The 27579-nt window shown below is 49.6% G+C and overlaps 1 protein-coding gene across 6 annotated transcripts in view; it reads right to left on the bottom strand.

The window, feature by feature from the left end:
• Positions 1 to 27579, bottom strand: part of CACNA1C (calcium voltage-gated channel subunit alpha1 C) — a 250474-nt gene that overhangs the window by 170599 nt on the left and 52296 nt on the right. For all 6 annotated transcript variants that reach the window (XM_050747023.1, XM_050747020.1, XM_050747019.1 and 3 more), the window contains 2 exons: positions 19710 to 19813; positions 11237 to 11409 (listed from right to left, as the gene is read on the bottom strand). In XM_050747023.1, coding sequence (XP_050602980.1) covers positions 11237 to 11409; positions 19710 to 19813 — 277 coding nt within the window. The remainder of the gene's footprint in view (positions 1 to 11236; positions 11410 to 19709; positions 19814 to 27579) is intronic.

The following is a 27579-nucleotide window of genomic DNA, read 5'->3' as shown; positions in this document are numbered from 1 at the left end:
TTGCCTGTCCACTCCCACTCAGGCCTTATCAACCTCTGACTGCCCCCCTGCTCTGCCTCCAGCTTCTCTCTGCTTCCAGCCCATTGTCCAGCTGCACAGCGAACTTTCGATGGTAAACTGGTGCCTTGTCATCCCTCTGCTTAAATCTCTTCGGTAGCTCCTCCTTAACCACAGGATGGAGTCCAACTCCAAGGCCTTTTGGGACCAGGTCCTGGTCTTTCCGGCCTGATCTTTCTTTTTGGCTTCTCCCCTGTGCACCCTGAACTAAATCACCAGGAAACATGGGCAATTCCATTTCCTTTCCTTCTTTTAAAACATATTTCGCTTCTACAACTTTGCAACTGTAGCCCTCTCAGCTTACAAGGTCTGTCTGTGATCTCTTGGCCATGTGACCTGCTGCCAAACTGCACCAAGGACCCTGTCCTGTGCCCACCCAGCCCCAGTCCTTCTGCCCCCGAGCACTTAGCTAGCGGCTGTTCGCCAGCTCCCTAGAAATCAGGCGGAACTGGGAGCTGCGTTCTGCCCGATGGTGTGTCGGGAGCGATGCCCACACTCCCAGGCCTGGCTGCTGAAGCCTCCAGCAGGCCCTCTATGCTCCCTCTTCTGCTGGCCCGATGCAGAGCAGACGGGGAGGCCGCGAGGCCACGGGGGTGGCAAAGCCACAAAAGGGATGCAGCCTTGGGCCCTGAAGACTGGTGCGGCGGAACTCTCCTCCCTCCAATCCCCAGCCTACACTCCACTGTGGAGTGAGGAGTAACCTTTACTGCACTAAAGCAACTGAGATTTCATTTGGGGGCTGCTCATTACAATGGTCCACCAACCCTGACTGATTCAGCACCTTCACGAATCACTCTCGGGGCAGGCAGCCCCTCCCACCCTCTTCCAAACTCTGCTCTCCCTCTTCCGTGTTTCTCCAGCCCCTGGTTCATGACTGCGGTTCATCACTGTCACCTGTCTGTTGGTGCATCTGTCTCCTGAACTAGGCTGTAAGCCCCCTCGGGACAGAGATGCTGTCTATTTATCTTAGTATTCCGGGTGCCCCGTTGGGACGTAAATGCGCGTTAATGTGCCCATGTCTCTCTCAAGCACTCAGGATGTTCTGGCATGCATGTGGCTCGAGGAGGTTCCCCCAGACACCAGCTGCTGCTCCGAGGCCAACGATTCCACATTCTGTGCCCTTTCCACTAGCTCCAGGGTTCCATGTTCTATAAATCATCCTCCCAAGCCATGCACCCGATGACGGAAATACAATACGCGGCTAATCTCCCTCCATTACTGGATGATAATTTTCCACATCAGCAAGTAGTGAGAAAGGCTGGAGCCGTCACTCTCCCCTCCACTGATAGCCTCTGACAGTGAAGATGTCTTGATGCGGCATGAGCTTCTTATCCCCCAGTGTTTACGGAAAAGGAAGCGTGGAATGGGTGGGGGAGCCACGGGTAACTGTAGTGCAGGCGGGCTGAGCACTGGTTATTGGAGGAAATGGATCAAAGGGAAATTTAGGATGATTCATCTCCCCTTCCATCCCTCTGCTGAGCGACTTTAACTCCCAGGTGTATAGATTTATTTGCAAAGCACCAAATTAAAATCAAATCAGCTCTTTACTGGGTGCCTACTCTGGGCAAGGCCAAGTGGACACAGGTAGGTCCATTCTGAAAGTGACCCGTGGCTTTAGGTAGGTGACAGGACTTCTCCAAAGATACCACATGTCAATGATCCCCCCGGGGCCCCGTAGTGCTGAGGTCCTGGGATCGGAGACTTGGAAGTGATGACGCTGTAGCACTGCACGGCCCAGAATCATCAGAGATGGTTCTATGACATTCCTCTGTACTTGCCAAGGCAGGAAAGTGGTAAAGCTACAACTCCCATTCCCAGAGCATTCTGGCTGATCAACACCCTCCTCTAAGCCAGTCCAAAGCAACCCTGAACTGAAGGAAACTCAGATAGGTCACAGAATTGATACATCTCCTTCCAAACAAAACCGCCTCATAAACCATTCCAAAGGGATGGCGCTTGACCTCAGTTCGCTTTTTCTTTCCATGAGCAAGGTAATGCCATAACTTCTTTCCATGCTTCAAATATAGTTCTCAGAATCATAAAATTCAACTTAAAAAAATCAAACCCATGCCCTACTACCTGCACAACCGCCCCCACCCCCACCTCTGCTCTTTACCTCCTTCCTCCGTCCACCTGCTTTGCATATTAGGCTGAAGCGATAAATGCCACAACCAAGGAAAATTCACAGGCTGTTCTGGCTGGGGGACTGGAGGGCCCTCTTCTGGTTCCTCCTGGTGGGAAGAGAAGGGCATTCCTGAGGGGGCTTGTGGTAGAGACCAGTATGGAATGGAGGGAGCAGAATCGGGAGCAAGGCCCACATAACTGTGCAACTTACAAGCTGAACAATGTGAATAAGTTTTCCAAGCCTCACTTTTTCCATCTGCAAAATGGGGCAAACAGTACCCATGTGAGATGATCTTGACCAAGATAAAAGGAGACCATCCAGGCCTTCTCCACATTCCATGCAAGAAAAAGTCATCCCCTCTCATGCCTCTGCCCCTGTCCTTCCTCTGTCCTCCAGCCCAGAAGAGCCCCAGAGGGCTGAAATGTGTCCATGATCCAAACTCAGAGTCTAAAAGTTGACTCCATACCAGTGAAACAATGACCGCATCCTATGGGGAGTATGTGGGCACGAGGCAGCTTTGTCCCTGTGCTGTCGACTCCTGGCTTCTCTTCTCCTGGGACTATACAATTCTAACTTCTTCCAACCGTTCCTCTCTGCCCACTTTCACAATGCCAAATCATTTCCACCCATTCTGTCAACCACAATACACGCTCTGGGGTCTACCATGAACGTGGCTAAGACTGGAAAAACGGTATTTGGCCAACTAGGTATGAATGGAGGGCTATCAGACCTTAATTCTCTGATCTGAAGAGGATTCAATTCAATTCAATATGGTTTTTTGGGGGAAGTCTGTGAAATAGAAATCACTGCCCTGCATACTGAGTGGGAGAGTGAATAAGAAGTTACCAAAGCATGCTCCTGCCTCCCGAGAGCATTCTATATAACAAGAGCGCTGGGTCACCCCTGCCCACTGGTGGGTAGGTGAGGGGTGAATGCTGACGGTGCCTGTCCTGAGATGGGGGCTCTGGGAGGCCTGAGCCAAGATGTGCTCTCCGACCTGGGCTGGGAGGCGGCGGAGGAGCAGGGGAGCAAACGGGTGCTCTAGGCAGAGGGATGGGAGATGGAGAAAGGTGCAGAAACAGGACAGCAGCAGGCATTTCTGGAAAACAAGATGCAGTCTGGCTTTGTGGCGGGGCAGTAGGGAGTGATAAGGTTCAAGTTATTGGCTGGCACAGATTGGAGATGCCTGAAATACGGAGAGATGTTCAGGCTTTATTCTGTAGCCAGGGAGAGACGTTCAAAGCTTTTGAACAAGGGAATGACACAGTCGGCTGCAGAAATATGAACTAGGCTGCATTACACAGGTTGCGTGGGAGTGGGGCTCGAAGGCAGGGCAGCAAGGGGGCTGCGAGTCCAGGCAGAGAGAGGTGAGGGGAGAGGAGGGAAGGAGTGAGAGGTCCAAGCGAAGAGGACAGCCCATACGACTTGACTGACTGAACACAGGCACTGATAACTGTGGAAGGGCACAGTAGAGGGAGAGGAAGGAGGCTTTGTAGCCCGGGGAACTGGGAAGATAATGAAGCCTCTGGAGAGAGAAGTGGGCTGGGAAGATGCTGGTTTGGGCCAGGACCCTGGTGGGCAGGCAGAGGATGCTGTCCTCCAGGCCCTGGAGAGGAACAGGGCCTTCATGCTCCACTCCTTGCCAAGGACCCCCAGTGTGCCTGGCAGTTCAAGAGCTAACAGCCTGTTTGCTCTGTCCCTGTGGGGTGGCTGGCTGGCCAGTGATCCCAGGAACACAGCTGCTCCCCATCCATATCCACTTTAAACTGCAGGAGAGCTTCCGGTGGCTCCCTGATAACTCCTGTCCCTCCAAAACCACGGTGTGGCCTCCACAGCACCCTACCCGGCCCCTGCTTCTCATAGGCCCCTCCACACAGCTTCTATTCCCACCATAGCTGTTACACAGTGAAAGGCAGACCAACACAAAGGCAGGTATCTAAAAAGAATATGGGAATCCTTCTTCTGGTGCCTTTCTCAGCTGGTATTGACAATACTCTCCACCATAAACCTAGCCATCTGGATTCTGCAGTTTGTTGGCTTATCAAGGTTATTGTTTTGGCCTGGACACTCCCCTAAGGTCAAGCAGGCATCTCCCTAAGGGGAGCAGAGCCTTTATTAGCTGATGGCTTGGCAGAGCTGCCAGGCACCTTTATGCTGATCTAATGCCAGGCCCAGGAAGCCGTGAATGTCTCCTGTCAAAATGCTTTGTGGCTGTCACCTTCCCACTCCTCTGAAACACATGCCCATTGGTCAGTGAGAAGATTGCCACGCCTTCCCAACAGCTTAAGTCAGCAAGCTTTGCCCAAGTCTGGTGGTTTTGCTTTGGGAAGTGTCTGACAGCTCACGGAGACAGGTTGACGTGCCTACTTCGCACTGTATACACGACACAGGCCTTCCATACATAGCTCTTCCATTGCTCCCCCGGCTGGGAAAATGGCATCTGTACACTTATGGGGCCAGACAGCACAGCAGCCAGGCTGTGCTCCAAAAGTAATGTGCTACCAATGAACAGACCCCTTCTGGATCCTTACTACAACGTGGTCCCCACCCCCGCACTGGGTGAGACGCCTCTCACAACACCAAGTCCACAGGACCTCGCCCATGGGTATTCATGACTACCAGGGCCAGAAATATCCATCAGTGGTTTCACTGCAGAGCCCCAGTACTCAGCCCCGCTAGTCACCATGGCCTTCAGGGAACAGCACAATCTCGTTGCTTAAGAACTCCCAATGCTTTCCCATGGCACTTCAATTTCCCTGTCATCACCGCTGTTCACACGTATGGGGGGCTCTGTGCTTATTCGCCTGTTTCCAAATGGTGCCTTCCAGGAGTTGAGGGTGACTGAGGGCTACTGGAGAGCAACTGTGTTCATGAAAGGAAATGACTTTGAAAGGATGTCATTGGCGATGCCACAAGGAAGTCAGTTCTGAGCAGACAGAACAATGAGCCAACTCAGTCCAGTGGCAGTGTGAGCTCACCTGCTCTATCAGCTCAGAGATCAGAGCATGGCAGAAGGTGCTTTGCCAAAACTTGCATATGGCATGCACTTGCACTTGCGTGTGATCATGTGACTCGTATGTGCCATGACCTTCCCATGCTCTGGGCTATGTCAGGTCATGGGGATACAAGGGTGAATTAAAGGCAGCCCAGTGAAGGAACTCTCAGTGTAGCCCAGCAAGCAAGTGTAACGAGGTGGATGTAATTCCACAAGATAAGTGGAGACGTGCCCCAAGAGCTACGGGGACAGAGGGACAGTTAGGGAGTGCTGCTGCCTGGGTGTCCGAGAAGGCTTCTGTAAGGAGCACTGTGGTCTGCAGGGCAGGGTCCTGTGTGGGGAATCTGGAGCCCTGGGTTCGAGTGCTGACTTCAGTGACATTTAGCCAGGTGGCTGTTACCCACCTTGGGCTCCAGTTTCCTCACCTGATCTCTCCGGCAACTTTCCAGCACTAAAGTTTCCAGGGCTCTGATTAGGACCAGCTGAGAGTTTACGTGAAGGCTCAGGACCTACTTCCAGGCTGTGCCTTAAGGATCTGCTCTCACTTCATGGCCTGGCAGCACGATCACTTAACAGTGCGAGGTATGAGCAGAATCAAGGACGAAAACAAACATCAGTGTGTCTTCTCACGTAATCTGAGCCAGATGCTTCAAGGGATTGTGTTGTAGGTATCCAGAGGTCCAGGGTAAATATTGATCAAACTGATTTTATTTTAAAAGATCAAATAACTATGTACATGCCCTTGACACATACATAATGTAAATCAACGATATTCAGGCTACTGCTCTCAAGCCACATGGGGCCCTTTCGTGGGCAACCTGCAGCTCTTACAAGCCTTCCAGTTTCTTGTCTCAATAATATGTGATCCTAGACTCTGTGGGGCAGGCAGCAGGCACGTGGCTCTGCTAGCTGGTGATGACTGCAAAAGTGGCTCTCGAGTCACACAACTCAATACCATGGGGTAAATATTTAATCCTGCTTATCTGCATGGAAATTCAATATTTTGGTTCCACCGTCTGTCTGTCTTTTTACATGCTCATCCACATCAATGTCTGGCTTAGACTGCAAGCTTTAGAGAGCCAGGGCTGCATTTAAGTTGTCTTAACGACATGAGAGAGAGATTCCCGTAAAGATGGATATTTAATAAATGTGTTTTTTGATCTTGAAGAGGAAAAAGAAGAAAATCTGTCTCTTTTTCTTTATGGCTTCTCCCTCTAGTGTCTCACTTTCTATTAGATTTAACACTGGAGCTGGAAAATGAGCCCCGTCCCTTGAAGCAGTCCATCTCTGCTGATGACAATAAACCCGTGTGGTAATGATGGTTTTGCAATGGGTCCCTTCACAGGGGCTGCTCATTGCTGCTCAGAGGCAGGGAAGAAGCAGTCACTAGAGTGGGCAGACCTCAACATTATCCTAGTCTATACCCAGAGAGAAAAGGGGCTTGGCTCTTGGCTGCCCCATTTAGGAAGCTGCATCCAGGGTAACAGTGCATGAACATGCCCCTTTCTTGCCTTTTTGGCTCTGAAATGGCTCTTGAGTATCATGTCCTCTTTTTTCCAAGACTGTCGGTAACCCGTTGCAGAGGCAGTGACTAGTGCTGGCATTGCTGTAGAAGGGAACATCATGATGGGCAAAGCTTTAGACACTGACTGTCTTGAGGCCATGGGCATGCCAGAGTCTGTGTGAGTGTCCTCCTGTCCTCTTTGTGGTTTCCTGATGGCCAAACTCTTCAGGTGGCTGGAAGCTGGGCCATGCCAAAGAAGCAAGAAGCCTGCAGAGCAACGCTCCATGCCATTGCAGGAGGCATGCAGACTCGAGAGATGCACAGGGTAAGGCTGATTCGCCAGGAAGCTTTCTCCCCAGCATTTCATCCAACAGCCTGTGTTAAGGCACCAGCAAGTGAGCCCCACATTGCTAAGGGCAATGGTGTTTCCAGTCACAGCAGCAACACTCACACCCCTTCCTTTGCATTCCCTCCTGTCTCTCTGACCGTGCCTTTAGGAGTCCTGTTTGCTGGTTCTTTCCCTTTACCCCAATCTCCAAACATCAGTAGGGCTAGGACTCAGTTCTGGGACCGCATCTCACTTCTGTCTACACTCACACCCCAGTGATCTCATCCAGAGATCCAGGGGATAAGTATCTTCTATATGTTGTTGACTCAAAATTACAGTTCAGCCACAGATCTCTCTCCTGGAGAGGTTCATTCGCTATTACATACTCAACATTTCCACTTGGATGTCTAATAGGCACTTCAAACTTCAGGGTCTGTGATGGCTTTCCTGATCCTCCTGCCCTGACACCCGTTCCTCTCCCAGACTCCCCCATATCCATAAATGATAATTCCACTCTTGGTATCATTTAGAACAATTGCCTTGGAAAATGCCTGACCTCTCTCTTTCACATTCCATATCTGATGCGTCTGCAAATGACATCATCCTGAAGTCTGACCTTATCACTTCCATGGGTGTCAAGACCAGGCCCAGCATCTCCTGAGGCAGCAGGCACCTGACGGGACCCCTGCCTCCCCCTGGCCCACCTTCACTCCATTCTGCACATGGCAGGGAGACGGACCCTGATCAGGGTCTGTCAGATCGTGTTGCTTCTCTGCTCAAACCCCTCCAGAGGCTCTTTGGCTCACTCCCAGTAAGAGCCAAGTTCTCACAACAGTTTATGTACTCTACTCCCTGGATCCCACAGCCTCACCTCACACCACTCACCCCCTTGCTCCCTCCTCTCCAGCTGCACAAGCCTCCTCAGCTCCGGATTCATCAGTGTGGCCCCCGTCTCATTGGCCCCTTCTTGCTAACCCCTAGAAGGCTATTTCCCAACTATCTGCAGGGTGCCTTTCCTTGCAGCCTCCAAGTCTTTATTCCAATGCTGCCTTCTCCGTGAGACATTCCTTGGCTGCCCCTCTGAAACCACAACCTCTCAACACTCTTCCCCCTTCACTGCTTCGCCCCTCTCTGGCGTGCTATTTAATTTACCATCTGTCTCTCTACTAGAATCTAAGTTCCACGAGGGCAGGGATTTTTGACTCCCGTGTTGACTGCTCTATCACCAGTGTCTACAACAGTGCCTGGCAGAGAGCAGACCTTTCATTTGTGAGTGGGTGGACTAATGAATGAATGAACTGGAACATATTTTTGCATATAACTTACTGGCCACTTCACTTACTCTAATATTTAGAGAAAAGCCTCCCAACTGCATGCTTTCTTTCTGTTGTCCTTCCAGCCCATTTCTTCTACTTCCTTGGTGGCTTTTGCAGCTTTCCCTAAGAAAACAGAATCCCTGGGCTCCCCTCAGGTGTGCTGTGTGTCACCAAGCAGCTCCTGCGCTGCACCCAGCCCCACCTCCCTAGCCTCACACCACGGGAATACGGATGCTGCCCGGGGAGAAGCAGAGTCAATATAGCTGCTGATGAAGAGTGATCAGCCTTTTCTCTTAAAAGATGACTTAGCTTTTGAGCTGAAGAGAGTTGGCAAACATACCACACTGTAGTCTTTTAGAAGCTTCAAAGGCTAAGATATTACGGTAATTGAAACACACATGCTTCAAACGTAGCAGGATTTCTCCCCTTGTATTTGTTTCAAAGGGCAATCTACGAAATTCTCAAGACAGGAAGATAGTTTCTGAGCCACTGTCTTGCCTTTTTTGCAAGTGAATTAGGCCTCTGATTCCTTAATCATTTCATCACATCAATTCTACTTTTCATTGGACTTCCCCAACAGACGCAGTCCTTTGGATTCTCTTCCTGGCTCCATTCCTGTCTCTCACGTTCCACTTCATTGCATGTGTCTATCTTACTCTGTACACCTTGCTTTTTAAAATATTCATTCCCCTGCCTCATCCCCTGGAACTGTCCCACTAATTAGCATTTCCACTAACGAAGGAGCCAGGCTCCCATTCCAGTCCTCCTAGGACAAGAAGCAGACCCCCAGGGCTCCTCCAGCCGTAAGGGAGCAGTGCAAGGCAAGAAAAGCCAGTCTCCAGAGTCTAAGACCATCCGTATCTAGGCTTAGGAAAATCTTGGCGAGACTGTCTATTGGGGTAGGCAGCTCGTTACGCTCTTCTCCAAGTTTGTCAAGAAAGTTGGGTAGAGGGGCCTTGTCAATGTGATCTGCTCCAGCTGCAAAGAATACTCCACGCTGGGAACTCTCCTAGGAATTTATTCATTTAATGGGTTAGATGGAGAAGCCGCACACTCTCCCTTGGAAGCTCTTGCTTTAGGCAGAGAACAGAATACCTATGTTCTGTTATCTCAGTGAACAGCCGCTGGCTGCTAAGCATGTAGTGGCTATTGCAGGTTTTCAGTAACACACGCTACAGAAATGCTCATCACCATGAGTCACAAGGGAGGGCCAGTGCTCTGACTTAGGGTGGAGCCAGGAGCCAGCACACAAACTCCTGCATTTTAGAGGTATGCTTCTCCGTGGCTCACAGGCCAACTTGTTTATTTAGCATACCACTCAGTGCCACAAACGAATCCACTACTCCTCAGTTCCATCAACAGTGTAATAGAAGCCGTCAGGCATTTTTCCAGGAAGACCCTCAATGGCATCATGGCTCATTGTTATAACCCATCAAAGGCCCTGTATTCCAACTTGCAAAACCACTTAGCAGAGCACAAAGGCCTCCTTAGGTTACTAAATTATGTTGTTACCAGTCCCTTGTTGTTTGTGTGCTTTAAATTTGTATTTGCTCCTTGAGCAGTGTTATCAGAAAGGGAGCAGTTGATAGATTTATTAAATCCATCTTTAAAATGAGGGAGCAGAGATTCTGCTCCCGTGAACATCTTTGGCTGTCTTTGTCCCTTCTTCCTGCACCTGTTTCTGCTCCTGGCAGCTCTGCTCATCGTCCTCTCTGCTCAGGGTGAAGTTCCAGCTCCCTGCCTTTGTCGGCATGACTCCACGCAGCAAATGCCCTGGACGATTCTTTAACCTGTTTGCTTCCTGGACTACTCTAGATGCTCAGTGTTTAGGAAACTGTTTTTAAGTAAGGCTGCTTGAGAGGACAGAAATGCACCTATTCAAACATGTGTAGTGAAAGAGAAAGATATTGCACACAGAAAAAGAAAGAAAGAGTATGGTTAGAGTCACAGAGATCGAGACCAAATGAGATACAGAGAGTGGTCAGAGTTAACCCAAAGGTTCTCAAATTTACTATGCATCTTGATCACCTGGGGGAGTTGTCAAAACACAGATTCCTGGGCCCCATCCCCACAGTTTCTGGGTCAGTAGGTCTGGAGTGGGGCCCAAGAGTTTGCATTTCTAACAAGTTTCCAGGTAATGCTGATGCTGCTGGTCAGGGGCCACGCTTTCAGAACCACTGGGCTAATCTGATAAGAGCCTGAATTTTCATGATCCATCATTTTTTACATATTTGTGAGTCAATGCCATCCATCACTCTCATTTCTATCCCAGCCACAGCCTATCCAACAATGGGCCACGTGAACCCCTGAGGAAGGGATTTGGCTCAATTTCCATCACCTAGTTGGATTCTGCCAAATTCCTCTGGGCTTCCCCCAACACTCCCACTTAGCACTTCCCCAGGTCTTTGAAGCTAACCCCCTTAAGAAAACCTTTGGCTACCTTTCCTACGAGAAAGCTCAGCAGTGTCCGGAAATCTTCTGCAAAGAGGGGAAGGATACCTGAGCAGGTATAAAGTTTTCCAGGCAGCTGCTTGGCAGACATTGTTCCTTTCAAACAAGCCTGTGCTTTCAAATGGGAAGCCTGTGCCCCGGCCCTAAAAGGTGGAACTTGGAGGAGAAGGATCTCTGATTTTAAACAAGCCTCTGCCTTAGCAACATCTCAACTGTCTTTTAAGGTGAGATATTCTAAAAGGAGCATGAGGTTTTCTAGATCGACAGCTATGATTTCCCGCATGTGAGCGATGTCTGTGTGTGGCAAGACTGTGACTGCCATCAGTGAGATAAGTGCGGCTCCAGGAAGGTACACCGTGGGCTGCCAAGAAAGGGTGGCAGTCAAAGTTCTGTGTTGACCCCGATGTTGTTTCCTCTCCCCCAGAACCCAGCCCAAACACAGAAGAAGACGGCTGCTCACTGTTTCGGGGCTTCTCCTCATCCATGCCTTCGTCCTCGTTCTCGGGATCGATGTCTTCGGCCTGAGTGATCCAGTCCAGGTAGCCTTTGAGATCCTCTTCCAGCTGCTGCTTCTCCCGCAGCTTCTGGAAATCTCCCCGGGCCTTGGCCTTCTCCCTCTCTTTGGAAAACTCTCTGGTGAGAGTGAGAGGAGGGGCAGGGCAGGAGAGCACAGAGGAGGGAACACCGAGAAGGGTCGAGGATGGAAGGAGAGATGGAGATAAGGAGAAACAAGAGTCTTAATTGCTTTGCAGGGAGAAACCTGCCCACACGCCCCTACTTTCCACAGACAGATCCGCTAGCCAGCCTAGGTTTTGTCTACTCTCACCTCGATGGGAAGCGTCAGTAAGGGGACAATCCTGACACAGGCCAGGAGAGGCTTAAGGGGATGGATGAAGTCCATCTCCCTCTTTTCCCGGATCATGATCACAGGCTTTGCTTTTTTAATAACTGTTCTCCAAAGACCTGGAAACCCGTTCCAAGCAGTAAAAACCTCCACCACCATTCCAGAACATGCATTTCCATCCCACTCAGTATTGAGTGGCAGTTTAAAATTCTCCCAAGGATCTCCAGGTGACACAAGGTGTTAGACCAGCAGTGTACCAAAGCCCACTCACTCGCACCAGGTCCTGAGAGCCAATCATTCATGTCTCTTCCCAACTCTGGCTTCAGGGATGGCTCACTGGTAGCTTGAGATCGGCCACGGTGGGAATATTTACACCACGGTAACTGGCAAATGCTGAAAACCAGGGCTTTCCCCCCAGATAGCCTATTGTTAAATATTTACCAGTATACCACTGATTTGGGACCCAGGAGATTTAATGTCCTCAATCTCTCTTCTTATGATGAGCTCAACCTGCCACTCAGCATTCCTGGAAGGATTTTTTTTCTAATCTAGAGAAGGGTCTCTCCTACATGGAGACAAATGAAGGTTCCAAACACAAGAAAATGTCCCGGGGGCTGCCCTTTTGGTTTAAATAAATCCAATCAGAATGGAAAAATACCTAAAATCAAGATGATATAAAAGTTAAACGATGCATTTGGGTTTAAAGTAATAATGAGTAGACGTTGAAACTGGAGTGGGATTTGCTGGAAGAAGGGCCTATTGAAAAATTTCTGACACAATAACTATTTCTTTTCTACGATTCTGTCCTAATTTTCTCTCTGACTTAGAATTCACTTTCTGAGCAAGGAGGAGGCTGGCAGCAGAAGGCAATCATCAACACAGCAAATTCTCAACCCTCAAAGCAAGTCTGTGCCTTTTCTTGCAAAATAGGTATGGGGAGTATTTTTGGTTGTGATATGCAGTCTTTGGGGAATGAGGTCCTTGGTGGTGCGTGGATATGTGTATTTGTGTGTGTGTGTGTGTGTGTGTGTGTACATGCACAGGACATCTTGGTTAATTCTTGGAGCCATATGGTGTTTTCCTCTCTCACCAGTGAAGGCCTCGTTCAGGGCAAGAGGCTGCTGGAAGCACCTTGGAGAATTTTTTGCTCAAGCCACACTCTAGGAAAGGCACCATGGAAGGAGGGACGGCACCACAAACCATTAGAGGGCAAAGGGCTCTACTCCTGAGTCTACTGTCCTGTGGGGCAGTTCCATCACTACCTGCACTGCCTAGTGCTTGCATTTGGCCTGTGCCACTTGGGAGTGCACTGATTTCAGCATGCACCGTCTTTACGGTGAGATGGAGTTGGGGCTGGGGTGGGGCCTAGGGAACTTTTTAATTGGGAGAATGTGGGGGCTCTCAAGCTAACCAGTTCTCTTCAACTGCTGCCTTAATGATGCTCTGGTTTGGATTGAATTTTCCTCTTAAATTTGATTGAATCCAATTCTAATTGGATTGAACTTACTGCTTCTTGGGCTTCCTGCCAACCAGCGGGTACCTTCATTTCCTTCCCAAGGAGTTTTATGCTAGGGAAAAGCAGACAGATTGACAGCTCACAATGGAGAGGGAAGCTTTGCTCCTTCCCTGTTGGGGATGATCATAGAGAGATGCCATCCCCTCTCCTCCTAACCTTTTATCCCCTGTACCTGGTTAAGCCTCCGGGGCCTTAGTCTTGCTCCTGGAGACAGTAACCTCATATAGCATTTTTCTCCCTATGCAAATCAACTCCAAAAACTGTGTTTCAAGGCCTCCTCTCTTGACTGTCTTTCTGTCTACCTCCATTTGCACCCCTCTGGGGTGGGTTTGGAGTTGCAAGGGGCTGAACTTCATAGTCCCTTGTAAGGGCTCACTTCAGTTCTTTTAGGTGACTTTGCAGAGGGTTCAAGTTCTGGTTACAAAACACCTACCCATCCTTCTTTTGGAGTTGGGAGAAGAGGACTGGGACTCAACTGGAGCAGGGACAATTGGCCCAATCCTCTTTTACAGCATCAGCCCTACGGAATGAAGCTCATCATCTATACCCCGAGGCCTTTGGGGATCTAAAATAAACATCCAGGGGGAGAAATAGAACATGAGGTAGGCTGCTGATTCTGCCTGGCTTGAAGATAATTTTCCTCATAGAGGAGGGATGTGTTTTGGGAGTGTGAGAGGGATGGAGAAGGGCTTTAGTCAGATCTGGAGCATGGCTGCATCCCATGGAGTGTGAGGCGTAGCCAGGCTTGAGGCTGGATGGAAGGTGAGCCAAGGTTTCCCTCGGCAGTCCCCACACAGGAAAGGATCTGTTGGTGGCAGTGCCTGGCTCTCTTTATCTCCTTACCTGGATGCCAGCCATGTTCCTGCTCTGGGGACTGAGCTAATGAAGACATGGAGCTCCAGCCTGACAGGCTGCACCAGGCCCAAGGACTACAGCCGACAAGACAATCAGTCACTGCTGTGGGATTTGTCATGAGACAGGACTGCGTCTCTCGCCAGCAATGGCCAACATGAAAAACGAGGGGTGGTGTGGAGAGCCGGGGGCCAGGGCTCAGCGGCGTAAAGCACGCACGGGGCGGTGGGTGTGGAATCCAACCAACAGCCCGAGGCGTGCTAGGCCCTTCCATCATCGATACCGCCCAGGCTCCTTATTTGTGGATCCCACATCTACAAATGCGCCTACTCACTAAAATGTGTTTGTAACTCCAGAATCAATACTCGTGGCACTTTTAGTCACCTGTGGACATGTGCAGATGACAAAAACTCTACGTGTTCCCGCTGAGGCCAAACAAGGGGACATGCAGAGTTCTGCCTTCCCAATTCGGCCCTCACACCATGAGGTGTCCTTTTCACCGTCCACTTAGTGCCTCATTTTTGAGATTGTCTCATTTTTGTGCTTTTTGTTGGTGATTTTGCTGTTTAAAATGGCCCCAAGCATAATGCGGAAGTGCCGTCCAGTGTCACTATGCGCAGGAGGGCTACGACGTGCTGCACAGAGAAAACACGTGCATTAAGTAAGCTTCACGCAGGCGCGAGTTACACTGCTGGTGGCCACGCGTTTAATGTTAATGAATCAATCGTATATATGAAATAAAGTGTCTTTAAATAGAAACACACTTAAAACAAGGTTACGTATTGATTGGTTGACAAAACGTGAGCAGAGGCTCACAGGAAATAACTCTGTGGTTCCCCAGGACTAACGTCTCAGTGTTCACTACTTCAGGTTTGTGGTGACTTCATGGAACGTGACCACCATGAATAAGGGGCACTGAATGTGTACGTTGGGCCATCTCTTCTGCTCCCACCCACAAGGCCCGTGTGTCCTGACGTTTCATTGCTTTCTTCTGGTCCCAGATACTGTGTCTTAACTGTGGGGCCGTGGTCCAGTGGTACTTCCTGGCTAGAAAATGCCTGCCTCCAGGGGTTCTCTGCTTTTTGGGGATAAGACACGCCCAACTCCCAGTGGAAAAGGGATGGGATGACTACCTATGTAAGAAATCGTGGGCCTCTTGCCAACCGGAGGCGCACTTCCCAAGCCCTCTGTTTGCAATCGCTTAAAAACAAGAAGTAACCGGAGTCCCGAGTCCAGAGGCTTCCACCTCATTACAGCTTCAAGGGCAATTTCAAGAATCTCATCATCACTGTTGTAGACTTTACTCTAGTCGGCTGGAGATTGGGCTTTCTGAGGGGAAGTAATCATAATCGGATTATTATCTATACAAGCACCAGCCCTATGTCTCCCATAGGGTTAATGTGAGGACCATCAGATAATGAAGTATTTAGAAAAAATCCTTTAATTATTCTATTCTTTATATTGACTCTATCTGGCCTCATCAGAAATAGGTGCTCTGGATGTGTGCATGCTCCAGATAGAAGAGGTCTCACCCTCTCAGGGCCAAAGTCTGAATTTCCGTTAAAACATTTTTTTCTTTTTTACTTTTAGAGACAGGGTCTCACTCTGTCACCCAGGCTGGAGTACAGTGGCACGACTATGGCTCACGGCAGCCTCAAACTCCTGGACTCAAGTGATCCTCCCGCCTCAGCCTCCTGAATACCTGGGACTACAGGTGCTGCCACCACGCCCAGCTAATTAAAAAAATTTTTTTGTTTAGAGAGAAGGGGTCTCACTATGTTGCCCAAGATGATCTCAAACTCCTAGCTTCACATGATTCTCTTGCCTCAGCCTCCCAACGCTGGGATTATAGACATGAGCCGCCATGCACAGCCCTGAATTTCCACACTTTAAATGGAAGCTTTATGGAGTCATCTTCTCTACCTTCACGAGCAGAACATACCAAGCACCATTCAATCTTTCCTTAGTGACTGAAGGACATGATTTATGAGGATGAGTTACTGCGCTGGGCTATAAAATCCTATTATCCTTAATTGTTGGAATGTAGGGTTTCACACTCCTCCCAGTCCCAGAAGGCTCCAAGACTGCAGTGCTATTCAGTTAGTGGCTTCGCTCTCTTTCAAGGGCCATGAAGATCTGCAGGGCTGCCTGTCCCTCTGCTAAACAGCCCTGCCCTGCTGCAGGCCTCTGGGTGGTTGCCTTTGCAGCTTCCTGCTGGGATTCTGTGTGCCTGCTGGCTGTTTCCCGCAGCCTGTGCTGATTGCTTCTGTGCCTGCCCGCTCACTCCTCTCACCCTTCCTACTGCAGCTTCTGCTCTTCCCCTCTCCACTTCTCGCCTGCCATTTAAAAGCATGGGATGGACCCGTCCCATGGATTTGGGGAGAGTACACCACAGAGGTCAGGAATAGAGGCCATGGATTCACATTGCTTGGGCTCCGCTCTGCATCCTGTATTTTTCACTTGCTGGAATTGAGGTCATTTCGGCTACTAAGCCTCACTTTCCTTCTCTGTAGAATGGACACAGGAATAACCCCAGCTCACTGAGTTGCCATGGGCATTAACTGAGTGAATCTAGCAAAAACGCCGAGCACAGAGCCTGACACAGAGAATGCTAGGGACTGTTAATGCTGTCACTGTGACAGTCAACTTCATGGAGCTGTGAGACCTTTTTGAATGCTTCTGGAAGTGTAGCTTAATCAGAAGTCTGATGAATAAGTGGGCGTTTGACTGCATGGTCGACTACATCTGCACCCAGTAAGTGGGTGACTATTCTACGGTCCTGGCTAATCAAGACTGACTGGAAACCGTTGCCTCTGAGTGGTCAGTCAACAGAAGCCTGATTCCAGCTTTGGCACTGCATGGGGCGGGGGGGAACCAATTCAGAATGGCCAGCCCTTGACACATAAGGAAAGGCCTCCTTAAACCAGAAAGGGGAGGTGCTCACCCATACACGCCTCTTTGCTCTTCAGAGCAGACCCTTGGCCAAGGAAGCCTTGGCAGATGCTCTATCAGTGATTCGGGAGCTGCAAGGAGCAGATGGCAGCTCTCAGAACGGGTCAGGAAAGAAAGGTTGGGGAAGGTCTCCAGGAAAGACCAGCATATAGACTCAAAGACTCCTAAGTTCAGAGGTCAAATAGCCTTAATGTTCTTGTTCTGAGTCAACCAAGATTTTTGAGTATTACTAAGCTTCAGGTTTGGGGTGAGGTGTCTAAACACACTCTAGCACATTTAGGCTGAGTCAGCCAAGATATGGCCTTCGAAGTGGCTTTTTCTCCAACATCAGCAGCTTCTGTCACTTGACTTCACTGCTTTGATTCCACCAGGAAGATTACTCCTCTGGGGGCCCAAGAGTGACTGTGGACAGACGCTCTGCTCAGGGAGGACCCTCAGGGTCCAGCCCTCATTCTCCACTTCAGGCTCTTGGCGGGGGGGTTACTTGCTCAGATTTGGTTCCCAATCTCCAGGGGAAGAAAGTGAAGTTACATTCATTTAAAAGTCATGAGCTGTGGCTTGTGTTGCAGTTCAAGCTCATTCATCGTAGAGCTCATGGGAGGCGGTGCCTGAGTGCTGGCTCTGGTTCTGCTGCTTACCAGGGAAGTGACGTTGTACAAGTCGCTTAACATCTCTGGGCTCACGTTCCTCATCTTTACGAGGAAAAGCATTTCTAACATTTGATGATTCTGTAATTCCAGTTATAACAGGCACCAAGTAAATAATAACCATTGTAATGATAGCACCATTATTGGGCCCTTACTATATACCACTGTGTTAAGTATTCTGAAAATGATCTTATCCTATCATCACAGCCACCTATGCACCGGAATTATCATCTTCCCTTTTTCAGATGGGGAATCTAAGATTTAAAAAGGTCAAACCACCCAACATTATGCACCCAGCCAGGGCAGAGCTGGGATGCCTCAATTTCTGCTTTGATTCAGGGTGATGAGGTTGATGTTTTCAATCCTTTCCTTGGAGATTCACAAATAAACACAGGGGCATTTTCTTGTGTTTGAACATGACACCAAAAACCTCTCTGCCTTCCAGGCAATGAATCCGAGACTTACGTTGTTCTGCTCATCACTGATATCCCTGATGGAAGGCACTAGTCTCCTGTGTGGCCTCACCTTGGAAAAAGGCATTTTGTCATCAAGGTCTCTATCGGGCCATTGTCCATGGGAGGCGGAAGGGCTGGGAGGAGACTGTTTCCTCTATGCAGCTCTGAAGGCCAAGCCCACTGCTCCGCACTGCATTAGGGCAGCTGTAGGAGCTGGGAGTAGCTGTTCCCAGCTTATGCACTGGGGAAAAGTGGGGAGCAATCTTTCTCTTTATACCTAAATTTCTCCCAGCATTAACCTCTCTAGATATTCAGGAAAGACTGCAAAGCAGCTGACCAGTCTCAAGCAGAGTAGAAGTAGATTAACCCCCTCCCCCAAGTGGCAAAGGCAGCAGAGTGGTCACCCATGAGCCGGTCACCAGGAGCATTTAGGTGTTAGGCCTTGGCATGGCTGGTGTGGACTTCTGAAGAAGAAAGTGGGCTGAGGAAATATCTCAGGCGTTTCCATGATGAAAAGCTCCTTGACCTTCCAACCACATGCTACTTCTACCATGCGCTCTCGCTATGTTGCCCAGGCTGCAGTGCAGTGGCATGATCATAGCTCACCATGGCCTTGAACTCCTGGGCTCAAGTGATCCCCCCGCCTCGGCCATCTGAGTAGCTGGGACTACAGGTGTGCACCACCATGCCCAGCTACTTCTACCACTTCTAATTTCATGTGAGCAAGGGCTGAAATTAGGTAGATGTGATACTTGCAGCCGACTAAAGTTAGAAGAAAGTGTACCCTATCTCTTCTATTCTTAAATAATCTATGACTTCAAACAGTTAAGGTTCCTTTCCGTTCAGAAAAGGAAAGTCAGAGATAGACTGCTCAGTCTATGAATTAAAACGGAAGAGAATTAGATGTTGAGTCTGTCTTTATGTTTTAAACCAGTCTCTTCTTACCCAGGCCTGTTCACCAGAGGCCATGAAGGCACAAGGAGAAGGGCCCTGCCTGCCTGGACAGCTGCCTGAGGCTGGGAGGGGCTGGCTGGACCCAGTTTTTGTGGTGAAGCCAGCTCTCCTCCACTGTCCACCACCGAGACCAGTGGCCCATCTGACCCTTTACCCAGCCAGGACAAGGACATCCACTTCAAGGCTCCTGTGGTGACCCCTTATCCCAGGTTCATCAGAGCCAGAAGAAGAACACAGCCAGGAATAGCAGAAAGAATAAATAAAAATAAATGGAAAAATCAAGACCTTTTTCCTTGGTCCTGCTTACCCGCTAAGCACACCGAGAACCAAGTTAAGTACAAAAAATGACCCTATGATGATTAGTGTAACAAAATAGATCCAGGGCCAGTCCCTTCCTACGGCATCATTGACCTGGAAGAACGGAATGATAGTTAGTGAGGCACACTCAGCAACCGAGCACGGCCAGTGCCGGTCCCCGGCTCCCGGGACACTGACCCACGCAGTGCCGGGACCCGGGGACCCTCTAGGTGCAAATCAGAGGCCAAACAGCCTGCCTGGCCAATGGGTCAGAATTTGTGGTTGAACGGAGACTTTGTTGTGGTTTTCCTGGGCCTGTCAGGGTCCCGTCCCTGAGGACCCTGGGCATGTATGGAGTGGAACCTGAGACCTTGCTCGGCTGCGTTGTGGAGAGGACATAGAAACGGTCAGCTTACCCGCTCAACACACCGAGAACCAGATTTAGAACGAAAAAGGATCCAAAGATGACCAGACTGACAAAATACACCCAGGGTAACTCATAGCCCATAGCGTCCTGCATCTGGAAAGACGAAGGAAAGTTAGGAAAGAAGCAGCAGAATTGGGTTACAGCAAAGAGGCAGGCAGCAGGTGTGAGCAGATCGGGAGGAGATAGACGGGGCTGAACATGGGCTTTGTTCATGTGCCCCAGGATACCCATGTTACCCGGGCATCACCCATGTTCAAAGGACCTCCCGTGACCGAAGGGGACCTCGGCCGGCTCTGCCTCAAGAGGAATCACTCTATCTCTCTGTGGTTTTATTTTCTGAAAATGAAACATTTCTCCAATGTTTTCTATTCACTTGTCTGGGAAAATGGGTCATCGCAAAAATTAACTTCTTCAGCTGGTTTTAGCTCACTTGGGTTTGCGTGGACATAAGCCTTTCATTGCCCCGGGAGGCCCCTGACCTTGGTGTATGAAGTGCGTCAGCTCCTCAACTGACAGGCCTGGAGAACCAAAACCTCAGAGGAGGTGTGAGGAAAGATAACCTTCCTCGAGGGCTTGCCACCTGGACCATGGGCCAAGCCCAGAAGTTAGAGGCCAAACCCCAGTGCTTCACACATACTGCGGGCCACCGGCTGGGAGAGGCAATCATTTCGGTTTATGTATTCAGAGGAAGGTCCTGTGACTGCAACCACAGCTTAGATGGATATGGTCCTTAATGTGGGAACTGACTGTAACTAACACCCTGAAAGGTCACAAACCCTTACAGCAGCCGGAGGCAGTGGTGCGCTGGAGCTGGCTCCTGGGGGCTGTGGGGAGCTCACCGTGCACATCTCTTCCCAGCTCCGAGTGCAGCGACCACACTAGTGGCTTGAAACTGACCGTGGTGGGAGTATTTACACCACAGAGATAGGCAAGCAATAAATCAGCCCTCTGTACCCGCTATCTCTAAGAGATGCTTAAACATTTATTAGCTCACCACTGGCTGGAGGGGGGATGTGCAGATACATTGCAGAGCTATGCTTCCATCAGAGGAAATTTATTCTGATTTAGTTTCCCAAATCTCTCTCTCCTGATGCTTTCTGACTACACAGGGTTAAGTTCTGGCTTCCTAAAAATGAACCCCACTTTGTCCTTGTGATTAGCTCATAGAAACCCAGACTTCCAAGGCACACAGGCATCCTGAATGAGTCACATCAATGGATCTCAAAGTGTGGCCCATGGATGAACAGCCTCAGCGTCATCCGGGAACCCGTTCAGAAATGCATATACCTAGACCTCACCCTGACACTGTGGGGGAGGCCCAGCAACCCGCATTTTGACAGGCCCTGCAGGTGATTCTGAGGCACGCCTGAGCACCACTGACCACACTGTTCTCTCTATAGCTTCAAACTTCAAATGCAACAACACAAGTGTTGTGGCTCATCATGTACCTCCACAAGGTTGCATAGCAATGTTCCTCCAAGTGTGGTCCGAGGACCACCAGCATTAGAAACATCTGGGAGAGTTATTAACAAAGCAGATTCCTGCCCCACGGCCCCAAGGTCTCAGAGTGGCCCACAGTCTGCCTATTAACCTCCCCAGGTGATTCTAGGCTGTACTCAAGTTAGATAACCACCCCACGGTTTCCACCCAGGGGTCTCAAAGGAGTTCAGGCAGGTGGGATATTAATGCCCTCAGCCCTTGGGCTTCGCAGCTTCAGCAGCCGCTTGCATTTGCCTAAGTACGCTGGATAAATATGTTCTCTGCATGCAGGGAACAGAAGACTGAGAAGTACCGAGACACCTAGCTAGTTGACTGGTATGAAGTGTGACATCCCAGTATGTTCTTTACGGATCCGTTCATATGTATCTGATATTACTAAATTTTGGTTAGGAAAATTCACCCAACGTAGTCATTGTGCATAGTGCAAACATCGCATCTGGGGGTCTCTGAGGGACCCCCGTGTTCATGGGGAGAGAAGATGCCCAGCATGTGCCCACTTGGCCGTGCTGTTGCGAAATTCAATCGAACGTGGGTTTACTGAGCGTGCTCATGTTCCCGCGTCTGGTCTGCTTTCCCAGAGCGCTTCCCACTTGGTATCATTACCTTTTTATTACGTTTATTATTTGCTGCTTGTCTTCCATGCTAGAATGTGAGCTCCCCGAGGACAGGTGGTTTTGGCCTGCTTTGTTCACGGGTCTACCCCAGGTGCCTACAAGCGTGCCTTGCACATGCTAGGTCCTCAGCTAATGCTCTTTGAGTGAATGAGTGAACTTGATATGTGCTAGGCACTGTGCTGGAAACACAAAATCCTTGCTAGAGGGGAGACAGGAAATGACCAGGCAGCTACAGTGCAGGCTGGCAGCTGCAACTGCAGGAGGAAGCGTGCAGGGTCCCAGAAGGCTTCCACCAGTGGAAGAGCGGCTGTGTGAGGCTGAGCGGGGCAAGGGCCAGGCTCAGCAGGCCTGTGTCAACCTTGCACTGCACAGCCACTGAAGGCAATGGAGACAAAGGGCAGGAAGGAAGCCCCAGGGTCCATGTGGTCCTATGATAGCAACGGAGGTTTGCAGAAGTTGGCAATTGTTAAAAACAGAGCCTATGGCTGTAAAGCCATCTGGCTGCAGGATGGAGGATTCTCCCAGTGGCTGAACCACTAAAATACCCAGCAAAACAGCAGTTGTTAGGAGAGGCAGGGTGAAAGGTCCTTGTGTCTCAGACCCTGTCCCCATCCCAGGGAGCCTGGGAGCTTTCCTGTAGCCAGAAGGTAACTGTCTGAACCAAGAGTGCAAAGGAAACCACGCCAGACTTCATCACCAGGAGAAGAAAAACAAACCCGAGCCAATAGAGGATGGGGTGGGACTGGTGACACGAGATTAGGGAGAGAAAGGCAGGAGAGCCCCAAGAGCTGCCTGACCACAGACCACACCGACAGCCTTGCTGGCCATGATGGGCTGTGGGCTGCAGGTCCCATTTGACCATGGGAACTGTGAGGTCATTCTTTGATTATTCTTAGCAGCGGTCACATCAGAGTCCACATTTGTTCAACAAGTATTTACTGAGCACCTCCCTGTGTAAGGATTCTGTTGTGTATTGGACTCTCTGCTACAGCGAGAGCAATGGGGTTGAGACAGCCCTGGAATGGGAGTCCCAGGCACCTGCCGAGGAAGAGGGAAACCTGGATCCAAGGTCATGGGGAGCCTGTGGGTGTCCTTGTAGCTTTTCCTCTCTCAGAGTAAATCCTGCTAAGGAGAGTCAGAAGCAGTCCCATTCTTTTCCTGTAAATGACTACTGCTTTACTTTTTTGAAAGGGTGGGGTGGTCAGGAAAAGCTTTTAAGAACTATGGACTCCCACCAGAAGTAATGCACACTGCACACACACAGCATCCTGCAGACAGTCTCGAGGGCACACGGGCACCCCGAAGCCGGTGCAGGACCCCGTGGTAGGGACCCACTCCAAACGACTGGCCTGTTCTGTTCAACCCCAGAGGAGCTTTCCCCAAGTGTGCTTCAGGGGATGGGGAGCGGCAGAGGAGGTCTGTTCTTGGCAAGCTCCCCTTGTTCCTCTCTGGATAATAGACCCCACCTTCTTCAGGACACGTGGGAGCAGCCAGTTCCAGGAGGCCACAGCGTGCTCACCACGGTTCCCCTCCCAAAGCTGCCTCTGGAGCCTGGGCAGATGGCAAGTGGGAGTTGGGCTTGATGGCGCCCAGGCAACTTCCTCAAAATGAAATCTTTCCTCACTGGTTCCTCACACCCCTTACATTTTGTGAACATTTAACCTCATGAAAATGCAGTCTTGGAGGCCACACAAACCCACGAGCCTTGGAGATTTCCTAGGGCCCGAGCTTAGTCTGGAAATCCTTTCCTCTGTGCCACACACAAGGTGAGAGGCTTCCAGCATATGAAGGACTTCAAAGCGGGGGCTACAGACCTCAAGGTCATAGCCCCACAGACAGCCAGGGCCATAAGAGGAAACCCATGTGTCCCCCTTGCCGTCCCACACTTCTGCTTTGGTCCCTCCTGGGCTGTGGGCTGGTTTTTTAGAGCTTCGAGATGGGGAACAGCAGGGGAAGGCAGGAGGCAGGAGGACAGAAAAGACATGGAGATGGATGAGGCCAGTGTGGTCCTCAGAACCCCACCGCCTGGGTGAGCAATGCTCGGCCGCCACAGAAGGTGATTCTCTGACCTGCCTGGCTCTGGTCTGAAAGGAAAGTTCTCCTTTTGTTTCCCTTTTACTTTCTCCTCTTTATTCTGGGCCACCTACTTTGGGGGGCTGGCTGAGTAGAGAGCACACAAAGCTGGGTGGCTCTGAAGTAGGGCGACGCCTGGAGTCATGAGATTGATGTCCTAAAGCAGCTGAAATAGAGCTATTAAGAAGACAAAGAATAAAGTCAGATTTTTTATAAAAAAGTGACCCAGATTGCTGACACCCTTATTTAGAGGTGAAATAAAGGACAGGTCTTCTAGAGCCATTAGGCCATGTTCCTCGGGTCTCCTGACTTTCCGAAGGAAAGTCAGTTCATTGTCTGTAGCCTTGAGTGCCTCCAGGCCCAAGTACTGGCAGGACAGCCCCTGCCTTGGCCAAAACAGCCTCACTAAAAAGGGAGGGGCATTGAATGAAAACTACTACCAAAGACCCTTCGGAAACCAGCATCTAATTCCTTGAAGGGAACCCCAGATTTAAACCCTCAAGTTCGCTTTTTCTCTTTCCCCAAAAAGACAAATAGGGGAATAAGCTTCCCTAGCCCATCTCCTCAAGGCCACTCTCCTGCCTAGCAGACTTCCATGGGTTCTCAAGCTGTGTGTACCTTTCCTGTAAGGTTCTTGGCACAGGCACTGTGGATCCAAAAACACTGAATCGTTTCAGCAAATGTCGAGAGAGAGGCTGACACCTGCCATGGAAAGGCAGGAGGTGTAAATCTCTGAAAGCCAAGGTCCTTTACACAGAGCGTCACTGGGGCACAGGATCTGCTGCTGCCAGTGAACACCAGTCAGCTCAGGGCAATAGCTCCATCAACCTGCGGCTTTCATAACCTATGTCACCTTGCTTGCTGGGACACGGGCAGCTACCTCATGGAGCACTGAGTGAGCAGGAAGTTGTGGAACAAGCTTTGCCTGGATCCTCCCCACCCCTGCACCTGCTTACTGTGTGCTGAAAACCCAGGAGTGCCTCAGAGCCCAGGTAAACGCTTAGTTTACACGGGGGAAGAAAACAAGCTCCTAGCACTAAGGCAAGCCAAAAAAATAAGCTCCTCCATGTATTTAAAACTCCCTGGACTCAGATGGACTCAGGTGCTGACATGTGGGAGGTTGGGAGCCGTCGTAGACAATAGTTGGCCCCAGTGTGAAGACCTGTGCAGGGGACAACTGGCTCACTGCCATAGTGATGTTGAGAGAACCTAAAATCCAGGTCTCTGCAGCCTCCCAAACTGAGACAAAGCTTGCTTTCCCCAGGCAGAAGAGCCTTCTCTCCTGGTCCAGCAAAGCCCCACTTGGTCCTGGAGTGCTCTGTGCCCCTCAGGGCTATCCTGCTCCCACAGAGGGTACTGCCTCACACAGCTCAGTTGTGTTCCTCTGCATGTCCTGCACCTCTTTAGTTAGACCTGAACTGCCTGGGCAGGCCTTATTCTTCTCTGTGCTCCCGCATCCCTCATCCAGGAAAGAGTAAATGCTCAATAAATGTTTGCTAAATTAAATCACAGAATCATAAGGACTCATGTAATACCAGGAAAATAAATAAAATGAAACCCAGTAATTAACGAATGGCTTTGAGAGATGCTGACTCTCTTCCTTGATATGCTTCTGAACAGCCAGTTTACTGTTTAGATCAGGGATTCTCCATCTCAGGCAACAGGTGCACTCTGGGGGTAGCCCAGAGTCAGGCGAAGAGTCAGGGACCACAGAGGCCCTAACATAGTCTCTACTCCGATACCTGAGAAAGAGCCCTGGACACTGTTTCTGGGTTACTTGAGGGTTTCTCAGCTCCTCACTTAGAATGACTCTTAGGTCATCATAGAATTCAGCTCTACCTTTTATGAAATCTTCAGCAACTCTATATTCTGTAGTGAAAGAGGTGGCTTTGTGAAGATGGAGTAGACAAAAATAGGGTAAAACACCCAAATTCAACCTGCTTGGATGCAAAAGGTCTTTGTCATAAACAAGGGATATTTCAGCAGCACCAAGACCAGAGACTAATAGCTGTCGTGTGTGTGTGTGTGTGTGTGTGTGTGTGTGTGTGTGAATTTAGTAGAAATACGTTCTGCGCACATCTAGACACATAGTGGGATGGCAAGATGAAGGGGGGAGTTGACAAGTGACTTATGAAAAGTTAACTGATTAGATTTTTGTTCCAAGGATCTCCTGTTGGCTGAACCAAAACAAATCCCAGGTACTAGAGAACACACTATTTGTGACTCTAAAAAAAAAAAAAATCTTTCTTTTATATGATTTCTCATTAAGTATTTTTTTACACCCTTATTTTTAAGTTTAATTTTTAACTTGTGGAAAAACATCAGTTGAAGAACTGATCACGGAGAAACTAATGCAGGGGGCAATTGGTGGCGTCAGGAAGAGGGTGGCCCCAACAGGATGGGGAGGGGCATGAACCCAGGATGACGTGGGTCAGAGGCTCTTTACTGTGGTTCACAGTGTGCCACGTTCTTGGGGGTCCCAGAAGGGCATGGGGTGGACAGAAGTCAACAGAATGCTCCTGATGAATTATTCAGGCATCGAGATTCCTGAAAAGCTAGAAACACGTCCTCTGGTGTGACGCCTAGTCTAGCTGCTGCCCCCCGCTACAGTTCTCACCTGCAACCTTCTGCGTGTGTCCCAAACCCCAGACCATCCACCATGTCATTCTGTTTCCCATGAGCAGGGGGCTCATTTCAAGTGCTGAACACAAAGTCAGCACTGAAAAGATGTTTAATTGACGGATGTTTCTGTTACCTGATTGTGATTGCCCACAATGTGTAAGAGGTCATGCTCAGAGTTTCAGACCAACCGGAATTCTCAGAGTATGCCTACGAATCCCATAGACAAGGTCCTGCAAAGGAGGTTGACCCAGCAGCCTCTTGCATCCTTGAGATGGCACATGCGTAGACCATGGGAGACAAGCAGCCTTGAATGATGTGCAAAAGCCTAGGGATGTTTAGATTTTTGGAAAAAACAAAACATGTGAAACTAAGAATGGAAACCAATGGTAATGTTATACAATTAGGTTCTTCCCTCCTTGGTGCTTCACTGCTTCTGAGGAAGGCCAGTGCTTTTTATCTGATCACACTCCCCCCACCTGCCCATCTGTTTTTAAGAAGCTTGGACATTCTGTGAGTAAAGGATGAGTCTTTGACCGAAGAAGTAATTTCCTAAGGAAACTATACCCCAAACCCAAGTTTTGTTTAGTTTCCAAATCCCCGGTGTCCACCCTTCTTTACTCTGTCATCTGCACACTCCTCAAACAGAATAGTAGGTAGAAAAGAAATGTTTTCAGCAAATTGCTCGGCTTGTTGGAGCCTCAGCGCAATGCATGGCCAAAGGCTTTCATAGCTGAAGCAATGTTCAAGTATTACTTGACCAAGTCTGATTGTATTTTTAGTCCACTCTTTAAAATCGTAACAATGGAATGCAATAACGGATGTGAGAGGAAAAGAGAAAGAGACAGTATCATCCACAACAGGAAGCAAGAGCTGCCATCTGCTAGGTGCCTTCCCTGGTCCCTTCTATCTCAGGCCATATCCAGCGGCTGACCAGTCGCTTCTTTGATGCTTTAGTGACTTACTCTTTTCCAGCTGTTTGGTGATTTAGAATGAATGGAGCTCTGGGGTTTCCATGCATTACTACACTTGAAAATCTTGGTTGCTCCTTCT

Source organism: Macaca thibetana, chromosome 11 (genome assembly GCF_024542745.1).
Source record: "Macaca thibetana thibetana isolate TM-01 chromosome 11, ASM2454274v1, whole genome shotgun sequence".
NCBI lineage: Eukaryota > Metazoa > Chordata > Mammalia > Primates > Cercopithecidae > Macaca > Macaca thibetana.
The sequence above is the reverse complement of the archived record's forward strand: the minus strand, read 5'-3'. Positions and strand labels throughout refer to the sequence as shown.